At 38.2% G+C, this 15,729-nt stretch overlaps 1 protein-coding gene across 1 annotated transcript in view; it reads right to left on the bottom strand.

Annotated features, from left to right (window-relative positions):
* The window catches only part of LOC131932259 (ATP-binding cassette sub-family D member 3), a 30,578-nt gene extending 15,684 nt beyond the window's left edge, over positions 1 to 14,894 (bottom strand). The window contains exons 1-8 of the mRNA XM_059289121.1: positions 14,778 to 14,894; positions 9,072 to 9,117; positions 8,676 to 8,722; positions 7,193 to 7,244; positions 6,454 to 6,542; positions 6,303 to 6,372; positions 1,032 to 1,058; positions 374 to 444 (exon numbers count right to left, since the gene is read on the bottom strand). Coding sequence (XP_059145104.1) covers positions 374 to 444; positions 1,032 to 1,058; positions 6,303 to 6,372; positions 6,454 to 6,542; positions 7,193 to 7,244; positions 8,676 to 8,722; positions 9,072 to 9,117; positions 14,778 to 14,893 — 518 coding nt within the window. The 5' untranslated portion in view covers position 14,894. The remainder of the gene's footprint in view (positions 1 to 373; positions 445 to 1,031; positions 1,059 to 6,302; positions 6,373 to 6,453; positions 6,543 to 7,192; positions 7,245 to 8,675; positions 8,723 to 9,071; positions 9,118 to 14,777) is intronic.
* Between the last annotated feature and the right edge of the window lie 835 nt (positions 14,895 to 15,729).

The raw sequence follows: 15,729 nt of genomic DNA, 5'->3' as shown, positions 1-15,729 counted from the left end.
TATCTGACCTGAGTTGTAGATTAGAGTTAAGTGAAGTAGCTGAGATATGTGTCTATATCTGACCTGAGTTGTAGAACAGAGTTAAGTGAAGTAGCTAAGTGTCTATATCTGACCTGAGTTGTAGAACAGAGTTAAGTGAACTAGCTTAGTGTCTATACCTGACCTGAGTTGTAGAACAGAGTTAAGTGAAGTAGCTGAGATATGTGTCTATATCTGACCTGAGTTGTAGAATAGAGTTAAGTGAACTAGCTGAGTGTCTATATCTGACCTGAGTTGTAGAACATAGTTAAGTGAACTAGCTTAGTGTCTATATCTGACCTGAGTTGTAGAACAGAGTTAAGTGAAGTAGCTGAGATATGTGTCTATATCTGACCTGAGATATTTGTCGTACAAATACTTGGAAAGTCTGATTCTGAAGCGAAGCTTTAACATGCTCAGTCCATACTGAAACAAAGGGTTAACCCTTCAGTTAACAAGCCGTAATAAATCAGTAAACTATCTGTAAACAATCAGACAAAAATCAGTAAACTATCTGTAAACTATCAGACAAAAATCAGTAAACTATCTGTAAACAATCAGACAAAAAATAGTAAACAAACTTATCTTGCCTTTCTTTGGCCACAAAAAAAAAAAAAAAACTTGTCAGAAGCCCAAAGATTATTTATAAACAAAAACAAACTTGTTTAACAATCATAAACACTTTCTCTTAAGGCTAACTAAACAAATTGAACATTACTAAACAATAACTAAACAAACTGAACATTACTAAACAAACTGACCATTACTAAACAATAACTAAACAATTACTAAACAATAACTAAACAAACTGAACATTACTAAACAAACTGAACATTAGTAAACACTAACTAAACAATTACTAAACAAACTGAACATTACTAAACAAACTGAACATTACTAAACACTAACTAAACAATTACTAAACAATAACTAAACAAACTGAACATTACTAAACAAACTGAACATTACTAAACACTAACTAAACAATTACTAAACAATAACTAAACAATTACCTTCAACAGGTTGTTAACCACAGAGATCTGCAGAAAAAAGTTTTTTAATTTGTTTAAAAAATGTGGCAAAGTTCTCATCTATTTTTTCACATATACAGGAAATGTGAACTACAGGTTGTGTACAACACTACTGTACCAGACTGTGTACAACACTAATGTACCAGACTGTGTACAATGCTACTGTACCAGACTGTGTACAATGCTACTGTACCAGACTGTACAACACTGCTGTACCAGACTGTGTACAATGCTACTGTACCAGACTGTACAACACTAATGTACCAGACTGTGTACAATGCTACTGTACCAGACTGTGTACAATGCTATTGTACCAGACTGTGTACAATGCTACTGTACCAGACTGTGTACAATGCTACTGTACCAGACTGTGTACAATGCTATTGTACCAGACTGTACAACACTGCTGTACCAGACTGTGTACAACACTACTGTACCAGACTGTGTACAATGCTACTGTACCAGACTGTACAACACTGCTGTACCAGACTGTGTACAATGCTACTGTACCAGACTGTGTACAATGCTACTGTACCAGACTGTGTACAATGCTATTGTACCAGACTGTACAACACTGCTGTACCAGACTGTGTACAATGCTACTGTACCAGACTTACTGTACAATGCTACTGTACCAGACTGTGTACAACACTAATGTACCAGACTGTGTACAATGCTACTGTACCAGCCTGTGTACAATGCTACTGTACCAGACTGTGTACAACGCTACTGTACCAGACTGTGTACAATGCTACTGTACCAGACTGTGTACAATGCTACTGTACCAGACTGTGTACAATGCTACTGTACCAGACTGTGTACAATGCTACTATACCAGACTGTGTACAACACTACTGTACCAGACTGTGTACAATGCTACTGTACCAGACTGTGTACAACGCTATTGTACCAGACTGTACAACACTGCTGTACCAGACTGTGTACAATGCTACTGTACCAGACTGTGTACAATGCTACTGTACCAGACTGACTGTACAACACTACTGTACCAGACTGTGTACAATGCTACTGTACCAGACTGTGTACAATGCTACTGTACCAGACTGTGTACAATGCTACTGTACCAGACTGACTGTACAACACTAATGTACCAGACTGTGTACAACACTACTGTACCAGACTGTGTACAATGCTACTGTACCAGACTGTGTACAATGCTACTGTACCAGACTGTGTACAATGCTACTGTACCAGACTGTGTACAATGCTACTGTACCAGACTGTGTACAACACTACTGTACCAGACTGTGTACAACACTACTGTACCAGACTGTGTACAACACTACTGTACCAGACTGTGTACAACGCTACTGTACCAGACTGTGTACAATGCTACTGTACCAGACTGTACAACACTGCTGTACCAGACTGTGTACAAAGCTACTGTACCAGACTTACTGTACAATGCTACTGTACCAGACTGTGTACAATGCTACTGTACCAGACTGTACAACACTGCTGTACCAGACTGTGTACAAAGCTACTGTACCAGACTTACTGTACAATGCTACTGTACCAGACTGTGTACAATGCTACTGTACCAGACTGTACAACACTGCTGTACCAGACTGTGTACAATGCTACTGTACCAGACTGTGTACAATGCTACTATACCAGACTGTGTACAACACTACTGTACCAGACTGTGTACAACACTACTGTACCAGACTGTGTACAATGCTACTGTACCAGACTGTGTACAATGCTACTGTACCAGACTTACTGTACAATGCTACTGTACCAGACTGTGTACAATGCTACTGTACCAGACTGTACAACACTGCTGTACCAGACTGTGTACAACACTACTGTACCAGACTGTGTACAATGCTACTGTACCAGACTGTACAACACTGCTGTACCAGACTGTGTACAAAGCTACTGTACCAGACTTACTGTACAATGCTACTGTACCAGACTGTGTACAATGCTACTGTACCAGACTGTACAACACTGCTGTACCAGACTGTGTACAATGCTACTGTACCAGACTGTGTACAATGCTACTATACCAGACTGTGTACAACACTACTGTACCAGACTGTGTACAACACTACTGTACCAGACTGTGTACAACACTACTGTACCAGACTGTGTACAATGCTACTGTACTAGACTGTGTACAATGCTACTGTACCAGACTGACTGTACAACACTAATGTACCAGACTGTGTACAATGCTACTGTACCAGACTGTGTACAACACTACTGTACCAGACTGTGTACAATGCTACTGTACTAGACTGTGTACAATGCTACTGTACCAGACTGACTGTACAACACTAATGTACCAGACTGTGTACAATGCTACTGTACCAGACTGACTGTACAACACTAATGTACCAGACTGTGTACAACGCTACTGTACCAGACTGTGTACAATGCTACTGTACCAGACTGACTGTACAACACTAATGTACCAGACTGTGTACAACGCTACTGTACCAGACTGTGTACAATGCTACTGTACCAGACTGTGTACAATGCTACTGTACCAGACTGACTGTACAACACTAATGTACCAGACTGTGTACAACGCTACTGTACCAGACTGTGTACAATGCTACTGTACCAGACTGTGTACAATGCTACTGTACCAGACTGACTGTACAACACTAATGTACCAGACTGTGTACAACGCTACTGTACCAGACTGTGTACAATGCTACTGTACCAGACTGTACAACACTGCTGTACCAGACTGTGTACAACACTACTGTACCAGACTGTGTACAACGCTACTGTACCAGACTGTGTACAATGCTACTGTACCAGACTGTACAACACTGCTGTACCAGACTGTGTACAACACTACTGTACCAGACTGTGTACAATGCTACTGTACCAGACTGTGTACAATGCTACTGTACCAGACTGTGTACAATGCTACTGTACCAGACTGTATACAACACTACTGTACCAGACTGTGTACAATGCTACTGTACCAGACTGTGTACAATGCTACTGTACCAGACTGTGTACAACACTACTGTACCAGACTGTGTACAATGCTACTGTACCAGACTGTGTACAATGCTACTGTACCAGACTGTGTACAATGCTACTGTACCAGACTGTGTACAACACTACTGTACCAGACTGTGTACAATGCTACTGTACCAGACTGTGTACAATGCTACTGTACCAGACTGTGTACAATGCTACTGTACCAGACTGTGTACAACACTACTGTACCAGACTGTGTACAATGCTACTGTACCAGACTGTACAACACTGCTGTACCAGACTGTGTACAACACTACTGTACCAGACTGTGTACAATGCTACTGTACCAGACTGTACAACACTGCTGTACCAGACTGTGTACAAAGCTACTGTACCAGACTTACTGTACAATGCTACTGTACCAGACTGTGTACAATGCTACTGTACCAGACTGTACAACACTGCTGTACCAGACTGTGTACAATGCTACTGTACCAGACTGTGTACAATGCTACTGTACCAGACTGTGTACAATGCTACTATACCAGACTGTGTACAACACTACTGTACCAGACTGTGTACAATGCTACTGTACTAGACTGTGTACAATGCTACTGTACCAGACTGACTGTACAACACTAATGTACCAGACTGTGTACAATGCTACTGTACCAGACTGACTGTACAATGCTACTGTACCAGACTGTGTACAATGCTACTGTACCAGACTGTGTACAATGCTACTGTACCAGACTTACTGTACAATGCTACTGTACCAGACTGTGTACAACGCTACTGTACCAGACTGTGTACAATGCTACTGTACCAGACTGTGTACAATGCTACTATACCAGACTGTGTACAACACTACTGTACCAGACTGACTGTACAATGCTACTGTACCAGACTTACTGTACAATGCTACTGTACCAGACTGTGTACAACGCTACTGTACCAGACTGTGTACAATGCTACTGTACCAGACTGTGTACAATGCTACTATACCAGACTGTGTACAACACTACTGTACCAGACTGTGTACAATGCTACTGTACCAGACTGTGTACAATGCTACTGTACCAGACTGTGTACAACACTACTGTACCAGACTGTGTACAACACTACTGTACCAGACTGTGTACAATGCTACTGTACCAGACTGTACAACACTACTGTACCAGACTTACTGTACAATGCTACTGTACCAGACTGTGTACAACGCTACTGTACCAGACTGTGTACAATGCTACTGTACCAGACTGTACAACACTACTGTACCAGACTGTACAACACTGCTGTACCAGACTGTGTACAACACTACTGTACCAGACTGTGTACAATGCTACTGTACCAGACTGTGTACAATGCTACTGTACTAGACTGTGTACAATGCTACTGTACCAGACTGACTGTACAACACTAATGTACCAGACTGTGTACAATGCTACTGTACCAGACTGACTGTACAACACTAATGTACCAGACTGTGTACAACGCTACTGTACCAGACTGTGTACAATGCTACTGTACCAGACTGACTGTACAACACTAATGTACCAGACTGTGTACAACGCTACTGTACCAGACTGTGTACAATGCTACTGTACCAGACTGTGTACAATGCTACTGTACCAGACTGACTGTACAACACTAATGTACCAGACTGTGTACAACGCTACTGTACCAGACTGTGTACAATGCTACTGTACCAGACTGTGTACAATGCTACTGTACCAGACTGACTGTACAACACTAATGTACCAGACTGTGTACAACGCTACTGTACCAGACTGTGTACAATGCTACTGTACCAGACTGTACAACACTGCTGTACCAGACTGTGTACAACACTACTGTACCAGACTGTGTACAATGCTACTGTACCAGACTGTGTACAATGCTATTGTACCAGACTGTACAACACTGCTGTACCAGACTGTGTACAACACTACTGTACCAGACTGTGTACAACACTGCTGTACCAGACTGTGTACAATGCTACTGTACCAGACTGTACAACACTAATGTACCAGACTGTGTACAATGCTACTGTACCAGACTGTGTACAATGCTACTGTACCAGACTGTGTACAATGCTACTATACCAGACTGTGTACAATGCTACTGTACCAGACTGTGTACAACACTACTGTACCAGACTGTGTACAATGCTTCTGTACCAGACTGTGTACAACGCTTCTGTACCAGACTGTGTACAATGCTACTATACCAGACTGTACGATACTACTGTACCAGAATGACTGTGTTGGGAAAGATCATACTTACAACTGGCATAGCATAGATAAACTTGAAAAGTAAAATTTTGAACTGCTCAGAGTCCCTACCAATGATTGAACTGGAAAACAAAAAGGTGTGTCAAAAATGGAGGAAGAATGTATAGAGTTAATTTAACATGAACAGATAGTATGTAGCCAACCTTTCAATGGAGGTTCCATTTTGTATCATCCAGACGTCAGCGTAAGTCCTGGCCACCAGGCTGACTGCAACTATTGCCAGATACAGAGACTGCAGGAGAAATAGAAATCTTTCAGGGGCTAAATCTTTAGGTTTGGGGCTGTTTACACAGGCTAAATCTTTAGGTTTGGGGCTGTTTACACAGGCTAAATCTTTAGGTTTGGGGCTGTTTACACAGGCTAAATCTTTAGGTTTGGGGCTGTTTACACAGGCTAAATCTTTAGGTTTGGGGCTGTTTACACAGGCTAAATCTTTAGGTTTGGGGCTGTTTACACAGGCTAAATCTTTAGGTTTGGGGCTGTTTACACAGGTTATATCTTTAGGTTTGGGGCTGTTTACACAGGCTAAATCTTTAGGTTTGGGGCTGTTTACACAGGTTATATCTTTAGGTTTGGGGCTGTTTGCACAGGTTACATCTTTAGGTTTGGGGCTGTTTACACAGGCTAAATCTTTAGGTTTGGGGCTGTTTACACAGGTTATATCTTTAGGTTTGGGGCTGTTTACACAGGTTATATCTTTAGGTTTGGGGCTGTTTACACAGGCTAAATCTTTAGGTTTGGGGCTGTTTACACAGGTTAAATCTTTAGGTTTGGGGCTGTTTACACAGGTTAAATCTTTAGGTTTGGGCAGTTTGCTGACATACAATCAGCTGCTAAACAAAAGGGCAGACATGCAATCAGCTGGCTAATTGTTGCACTTACCTCTATGGTGAAGAAGCCAGGTATAAGAATTTTTAGGATAGCCCACAATCGACTGTAAAGTTTAAACAATAGAAATCAATTTCTCTGACTAAAAATTTCAGTGACAATAAATTTCATAACAAGCATGAGCTAAAAGGATGCCAGATTGTGTACTCAACTCTAAATCTGGTGCACATAGTTAGTTGTTACTAGCTGACTTTTTAGTTTTTATCCTTGGCTTAAGGACTCATCAACAACAAAAGTTGACGATGATTTCATTTTTAGATGAAATCGTCAATATTTTCAGATGAAATCTTCAACACTGATAAGAAACTGGTCAACATGTTTTCACAGTGTGGTGTTCTAGTGAGCATACATCAGATGGTAGTGGTTGGATCAAACTTACACCGGACTTGAACTGCCTCTAGATAGGCAACACACAAATCCCAATTGTTTCTATGTTATGTCACGTTGAATCCCACACAATAAAAAGCTTGTGACTTACCTAAAAAATCCCACACAATAAAAAGCTTGTGACTTACCTAAAAAATCCCACACAATAAAAAGCTTGTGACTTACCTAAAAAATCCCACACAATAAAAAGCTTGTGACTTACCTAAAAAATCCCACACAATAAAAAGCTTGTGACTTACCTAAAAAATCCCACACATGAAAAAGCTTGTGACTTACTTAAAAAATCCCACACAATAAAAAGCTTGTGACTTACCTAAAAAATCCCACACAATAAAAAGCTTGTGACTTACCTAAAAAATCCCACACAATAAAAAGCTTGTGACTTACCTAAAAAATCCCACACAATAAAAAGCTTGTGACTTACCTAAAAAATCCCACACAATAAAAAGCTTGTGACTTACCTAAAAAATCCCACACAATAAAAAGCTTGTGACTTACCTAAAAAATCCCACACAATAAAAAGCTTGTGACTTACCTAAAAAATCCCACACAATAAAAAGCTTGTGACTTACCTAAAAAATCCCACACATGAAAAAGCTTGTGACTTACTTAAAAAATCCCACACAATAAAAAGCTTGTGACTTACCTAAAAAATCCCACACAATAAAAAGCTTGTGACTTACCTAAAAAATCCCACACAATAAAAAGCTTGTGACTTACCTAAAAAATCCCACACAATAAAAAGCTTGTGACTTACCTAAAAAATCCCACACATGAAAAAGCTTGTGACTTACCTAAAAAATCCCACACAATAAAAAGCTTGTGACTTACCTAAAAAATCCCACACATGAAAAAGCTTGTGACTTACCTAAAAAATCCCACACAATAAAAAGCTTGTGACTTACCTAAAAAATCCCACACAATAAAAAGCTTGTGACTTACCTAAAAAATCCCACACAATAAAAAGCTTGTGACTTACCTAAAAAATCCCACACAATAAAAAGCTTGTGACTTACCTAAAAAATCCCACACAACAAAAAGCTTGTGACTTACCTAAAAAATCCCACACAATAAAAAGCTTGTGACTTACTTAAAAAATACAGCATTCACCACAGCTTTCTCCTTTTTTTGGCCATGCTGGAAATAAAAATATTAATTGTCCTTATATTTAAAATAGCCTTTGATTTCTAACGTATTTTATTTTCAAAAGCTGCAAATAATAAAGAGAAAAAATTAATGAAAGAATTAGATAGCTCAATTTACAATCATTTCAAGTTGTGTGTATGTGTGGTTGTGTGTGCACAAGGAGGGATGATGGCATGCAGCAATTGTGTACTTTAACACACTTTTCATCAACACTCCGTGTGTGTTTGAGTGTGTGTATGGGGGGGGGGTGCAGATAATAGTTTGTGTTGCTATCATCACAACCAAGCTCAACTAATAAACAAATGTATTTAGTAACAGTAATAAGAAATGTAAGTATTACCTGCGCAATTACAACCTTAACTTCCTCTTCAACATTGTTGGTTTTTCTGTAAGAAAACAGCACAACAGGTTAATTCCATTTCATAAGACTACCCCAAGTCAAGTTTTTGTTTAGTTATTGTTAAAGGTGGATGTGTAGTTGACTAGAGATCAGTGTTACGCTAGTCTTTGGCAGTACACATGTAAGATATACAACAACCCTGACACATTTTTTGGTTTTGGCTTTAGACCCTGGATGCCAGGATCACCCTATTATGACCTACTGTAGAAATAAACTACTAGTCCGGTGACCTGATTTCATTAGTGGATTTCTCAATTATTTTTAAAGATTTTTAAATAAAACTTCACAGAAGCATATTAAAATATTTTAGAAATAAATTTAGATAGCTAAAAATTGCTAAAAATTAACACAATCAATAAACAATTAAAAAAAAATAATGTATAGTATTGTATTAGCTAGGTGGTGGCGGATAATGGTAATCAAAAAATGAAAAAATCTAAAAAAAAATAAAAATAGAGCTTTATGTGTTTTATGACAATAGGTTAGGTTAGGTTTGACTGTCCTCCCTACTGGGACATAGGCCACTGACAAAGAGCTTTCCAGCATCTCTGTCCTGGGCTAGTCTCTCCAACTGTTCCCAGTTGTATCCAATCTTCTTGGTGTCTTCTTCCAGGTCACGTCTCCAGGTCTTTCTTGGTCTGCCTCTCCTCCTCCTACCTTGTGGATTCCAGGTGCGGGCCTGTCTTGTTATGCTGGATGCAGGCTTCCTGAGTGTGTGGCCAATCCATTTCCAGTTTCTCTGGAGGGTCTCTACTTCAGCTGGCAGTTGATTTGTCCGTTGCCATAGAACATCATTTCTGATGGTTTTTTGGTCAGCAAATTCGCAGGATCTTTCTGAGGCATGCGTTTATAAATGATTGTATTTTCTTCTTATTTATAGCAGTTATTCTCCATGTCTCAGCTCCATAGAGTAAAACAGGTTTTACTAGTGTGTTGAAGATCCTGATTTTTATACCAGTGTCCGATAATGGAATGTTCTTTAAAAATAGGGGTGTTAGGTTACTGGTAGTTAACTAAATACACACATGGCATGCAAATGTTTAGGCTTTTTGATGAGAATTTCAGAATGATTTTTCTATTAAAAATTTATCAATAATAGCTAGCACACTAGTAAACTAAGCCAATTTAGCATATTTTAACTTCCTGTGCAAAGTCATTATTACTGAAAAAAATTTCAAAGTCAGGTCAGCATATGGCACCCTCCACTGAACTTGACTGAAGGAAAAAAAACTTGACCTGTGACCTTCATTAAAACAGAATTTACTATTGTTTTTTTTAATTACTAGTAAAAAAGTGCTTAATTTTACCCAAATAAGTAAAACAAATTGAAAATTAATTTTAATTACTGTAGTAAAGTGTGATAAACAGCTTAAAAAACACATGCTTTCTTGAGGGGGTGTGGCACATCGCAATTGGAACTTTAGATTTGCGTGTTTTATGACTATATTTATACACAATCAGCATGCTATGCTTTTGAAAATTGATAAAGGATAAGTATACCAAGTTACAAAACCTGCAATCTGACCAATAATTCATAATTTTAGTTTAAAAAATAATAAAAACGATCATCAATGAAGAAAGCGTAAACATTCATAAATCAAAAACAGTCATAAATCTAGCCAAATGATAGGATTCTTGCGCGGCACACTTTTTCCCGCGCCTCGTTTTCACCAAAAAAAGATTATAATAAAATGGCATTATTGAGGGTTGATCATTACCCACGAACACATCTCATAAACCCCATAAATTATTACCAGTTAATTGTAATGTGTGTTAAATTAATACTTAAAAGTTTAGAAGTCACATAAGCTGGTTTACAGGCAAAGCGATATTTCAGAGTTATTTGATTTAAAAGACAAGAATACATAGAGCTATTTTCACTTACACGCCGCTTGCGAGACAAACAAAGAAATTAGGTCAAAAGTACATCTGGGAATTCTTAAATAACAGACAGAACTAGATGAGTTCAGTTTTCTAAAATTAACGATGGCATCGAAATCAATAGTTTTATCCCTCTGCCATATCATAGTGCCACGAAAATGACAAACCCGGAAGAGTTGAATCGAATGACCTACTAATGTCAATGCTAACCGGTCCCTAACCCCAAGCCTGGTCCTACCATACGCCTAACCCTAATTTCTAACCATAAAATTAGTCAAGATTACAATACTACTACCAACCCAACACCACTTTTTTTAAAGTAGATTCCATTATCGGACACCGGTATCTAGTATCTACTCCTAGATCTATAAAATAAGTCTATATATATTACTAAATAATCATCCATTATTCTCCCCAGACTTTTTCCAGACTTTAAAAAAATCCAGCCCAAAAAGTAGCGATTTTCCAGACTTTAAAGTCTGAAATTCACTTTTCTATCTAGATTAGATCTAGAATCTAGATCTAGATTCTAAATTAAAAAATTAAAATCAAGGAATCAAGACTAATCAAGAGCCAAGGGAGGCGAGCGAGTTGACGAGATTCCGTCCCCAATGTTGTTGACATGGAATAAAAACGTGCTTTTTAGATTTAGACCGTAAAAAAAAAAATAAAAAAAAAAACTTAAGCCTAAAATTAATTTAGAAATTTTATATTTTTAGAATAAATGTTATAAAAGTTGCAAATCCAGAGAACTTGAAAATAATTTGTTGAGTTTAAGGCTACATTTCTATTTATTTTCATCAAGCCTAAGTTATAACCGGATGTTTCACTTTCGTAAGACAAATATTGATTGGCTGTACAGTAACTTAGTGATCGATAACTATTTGTTTACAAAACTTTGCAGATCAAGTTTTTAAATAACTATGCAAATTTAAAACCCCATGACCTAGTTTTCTATTTTTAGCTTACAATGTGTACAATAAAATCAATGGCGGCCTATCCAATAGCAGGATGCCATTGTTTATGTCGCCATTACATGTGAAAACCAAATTGGGTATACCATTCGAATCGTCCTTAGAGGATTTCATAGTGTCAGCCGCCAACCAATCAAACGCGCGCTTTCTCCCCGTTTTGGTTGGCGGCTGACGTCACGGTGACGTCACGCGACGCGTTTTTGGAGCTAAAAAGGGCCGAAAAAGCCATTTTTTTCTACGCGTAGTTCGGATTTTTTTACGTTTTTTAAAATGGGCCCGAAAATGACACTTTTTAAAACTGGACTTAGCCATTTTTTCAAACAAATTTATCGAAAAAAGGCCGTTTTGGGTGATTTTTGGATGTAAACAATGGCCTAGGTCAACACGTGTCAAACCACGTGAAGGCACCCAATCGACGATTTCGGTCACGCATGAGTGGTTTTCATACGTTCTCGTGAACTAAATACCAGTTTCTTGACAACAAAATGGAAAACGACAATTTCGTGAAAATAACGACCCTAGAGGAATGGCTCTTGAAGATTATTAAATAAAAATCGGTGTGTTGGCTCTATGTATTGATTCTAAAGTTGTCTATAATTGACTAGTAGGGCATGCTGAAACAACGGCCTGAGGGCGCCGTGTAGTGTGTAGTTTCGCTAAATGTAAATTAATCAGCCCAGCCGCAGATCAATCGCAAACTGTTAAAATGGTTGGATGTGAAAAGCTTCTACTTACAAATTACTTCTGAATAATCACATCACACAAAATAATCCCAAAGAAAGCACAAAATAAAATCCTTTAGAAAAGTATCACCATGAAATTTGAAAACCACAGTTTGTCAACCTTAACCAGCCATCTTTGGCTCGATCTAGAGGTCATTCTTTAGCCTACACATGTGTCTTGTCAACCAATTTAGTTTCTGATGGTACACGACATTTAGATAAATATAATATAACAAACTAACTGAATTCCAACATTATATCCATCTAATCCAATATTGAAACAGAATTTGAAGCACAATGATCTAACGAATAAATCCAACTCTATGCGAGTGTCGCAGCTTTAGTCCTGGATACAAGCATAGTGTGTAGTCGTGTTGTGAGTAAATTTGCACGAGATACAACACCGACCTAGACCTTCCTGATGTGTATGGCCCCAAAGTGCTGCGAGTAGGGGAGGGCAATTTAACACCAGAATAATTTTTTTTTCAATAGTTAGGTCATCAGTAGTTCACGCATCCTAACGGGGTTGAAAGTGTAACTTTAAATTGAACTAGGTGAGAGGAGGAGGGTGAGGTCATTAGAACAACGGAACTATATTTCTAGTAGAAGAATACGGGGAAATCATAGCTTGAAGTTTGAAGCCGGCATTTCATTTTTTTCATTGTTATTGAGTACAGTCCTTTAATGCACGACTAGGCTACTCATTATGAAATCTAAAAATGTAGTTGTGCTACCATGCAAAAGTAGCCTAATAGGTCTTGTTTATTTAAATGCAGATCCTGTTAGCCTAAAAATATTTGAATACACATTTTAGTTTTATCGTAATGATTAATGTTATAATACAATGCATATATTCTGATAGTCCTTCAAGTTTTTGGGCAATCCATAACTTGTATTTCAAATTTATAATGAGCGGGATGCACTCGATGTTTTAAGTGCTACATTCGGTAGCTGTTACTTTATGTATGACAGCATCCCAATAGTTCACTGTAAATATAAACTGAGCTTGACAAGATTCCCATCGCCAAGCAATCGTATGATAGACCCAGCAAGCATCACTCGTTAAATTCGACAACATGGCTATACCAGTCCTTGATTTTCATTACAGCCTTTAAACGCCTAGTTCTTGGTTTTAAAAAAAAAAGTGTCTCCCCCCCCCCTCCCCGCTTGCGCCGACGTCATCATAGGCCAATACCATGTTGCGATTTTTTTAAACGGATATAACACACCCCTCTCCCCCTCACAGCAAACGCCAACAACGTCACCGAAGGCCCAAGGCCAATAACACGCACCACGTTGGATTTTTTCTTCAACGAGTATATACCCTACCCACCCGCCGCCTTACAACATACCGCATGTCTCTACGAACGGGGTTAAAAGTTTGAGTTCAAGAAGGGGAGGGGGTGGTATTCAAACAACGAAGGTGTTTCTTTATAGTACAAATACATAGTTAAAAAAATTATACTTACCGTAACTTACCTACTGCTATAGCATCATACATAATTTTATAAATTAGCTAATTAATTAACTAATTAAATATATCTAATGATAATGAAGGGAGATAGTTTATTTTGGTTAAGGAACGACACACAACACTGTGCGTGCCTGGTATGTGGCCTGACCGACCTAAAAGGAGATTGTTTATATTATTGTTTTGAGTTTATATTTAACTCAATGCAACGAGCCCGCCGGTTGGCTGAGGCCACGCCGGGGGGACGATCTGTCCGGGATTCAAAGGGACGACTCGAAATATCATCCCCAAATTGTTTTTGCTTTTTTTTTAATTTTTATTTAGTTACCGAAAATATTATAAACATCAAATACATCCAATCTTTAGTAAAGTCCGAAAAAAACCAGATAGACAGGATTTTATAACCATATTAATTGTAACTACGCTGTGCATGATTTTTAAATGAATTTATATTATACACCTCTCAAATACCTTTGAGACTTTTCTCGCTGGTGTCCAGTCAAGACTTTTTCCAGAATTTCGGAGCCAAACTCAATGCGTGCGAACCCTGTCTCTAAGACAAAAAAATATATTTTAAAACAAACAAAGTTGTGCTTACTTTTTGATTGTTTTATTTGAGGCTCTTTTGTAAATGAAGTATGCTGCAATACCGGCTGCAGTAAAAAGTGCTGAGTTTCTAGGAGTGAACTTTAGAAATTTACTCTGAGCCGCCATGTTGTTTATGGGAAACTAAAAATCTAGTCTAAGTAGTTTACGGTCAAAACTTTTATGACTCTAACGTTTAGCAATAGTAAAGATTTCTAGATCTGAAAATATATCATCTTTTATACTAAATAAATGAATACAGGAACAAACAAATTTTACAGTGTTTTTTTTCTTAACAGTTTTCACTTCAGATTTTAAAATAAATCGTAGATCTTAGATTAATGTTTTGTGCCAAAAGTCAAAGTCCAAAGTTCTTGAGGCGTTCAACCAGTCAGAAATGTTCTTCATCTCTCACCATTATTTTGCCCATAGGCCTAGGCCCTACATGGGCCTAATAAATCATTGTATAGTCAATCACATTCGATAAAGCTTAAAATGAGAAATAATTTGTATGATGTTCATCTGTAAACACACTAGCACACATTTATAGGGCCTATATATAAAAAAAAGGTCATCAGGGGTATAGACTGGGCGTGTTACTGTTAGGAGAAGGAGGTGAACACTCCCATTAGAATAGAACACCCCTGTATGACACCCAGAGTGAACAATTTCTGATGTTAAAACAGTGCTACTGATGACTGTCGAATACCGCCCCTTCCCTCCAGAACTAATTCATGGCTTTCAGAAACCCCAAATTGGAAACAGTAAACATCAATGTCCGCTCGACAGGTTATGTCTCTGATTTGGCTGGTTTCTAACCTTTTAATATTTAACACTCGTTGTGATCATTTCTACATGTCAAACCGTAGCTGCAGTAAAATACATTTTTTCTAAAAAGTTGAACCAGCCGCCTCCCAGAAGCTTTCCACAGTTCATACACCGACATTATACAGTTAGACTTGAGA

Source organism: Physella acuta, unplaced genomic scaffold, assembly GCF_028476545.2.
Source record: "Physella acuta isolate Inbredline_101_S28 unplaced genomic scaffold, ASM2847654v3 ptg002121l, whole genome shotgun sequence".
Lineage (NCBI taxonomy): Eukaryota > Metazoa > Mollusca > Gastropoda > Physidae > Physella > Physella acuta.
Note: the sequence above shows the minus strand (reverse complement) of the source record. Positions and strands in the feature narration are given on the sequence as shown.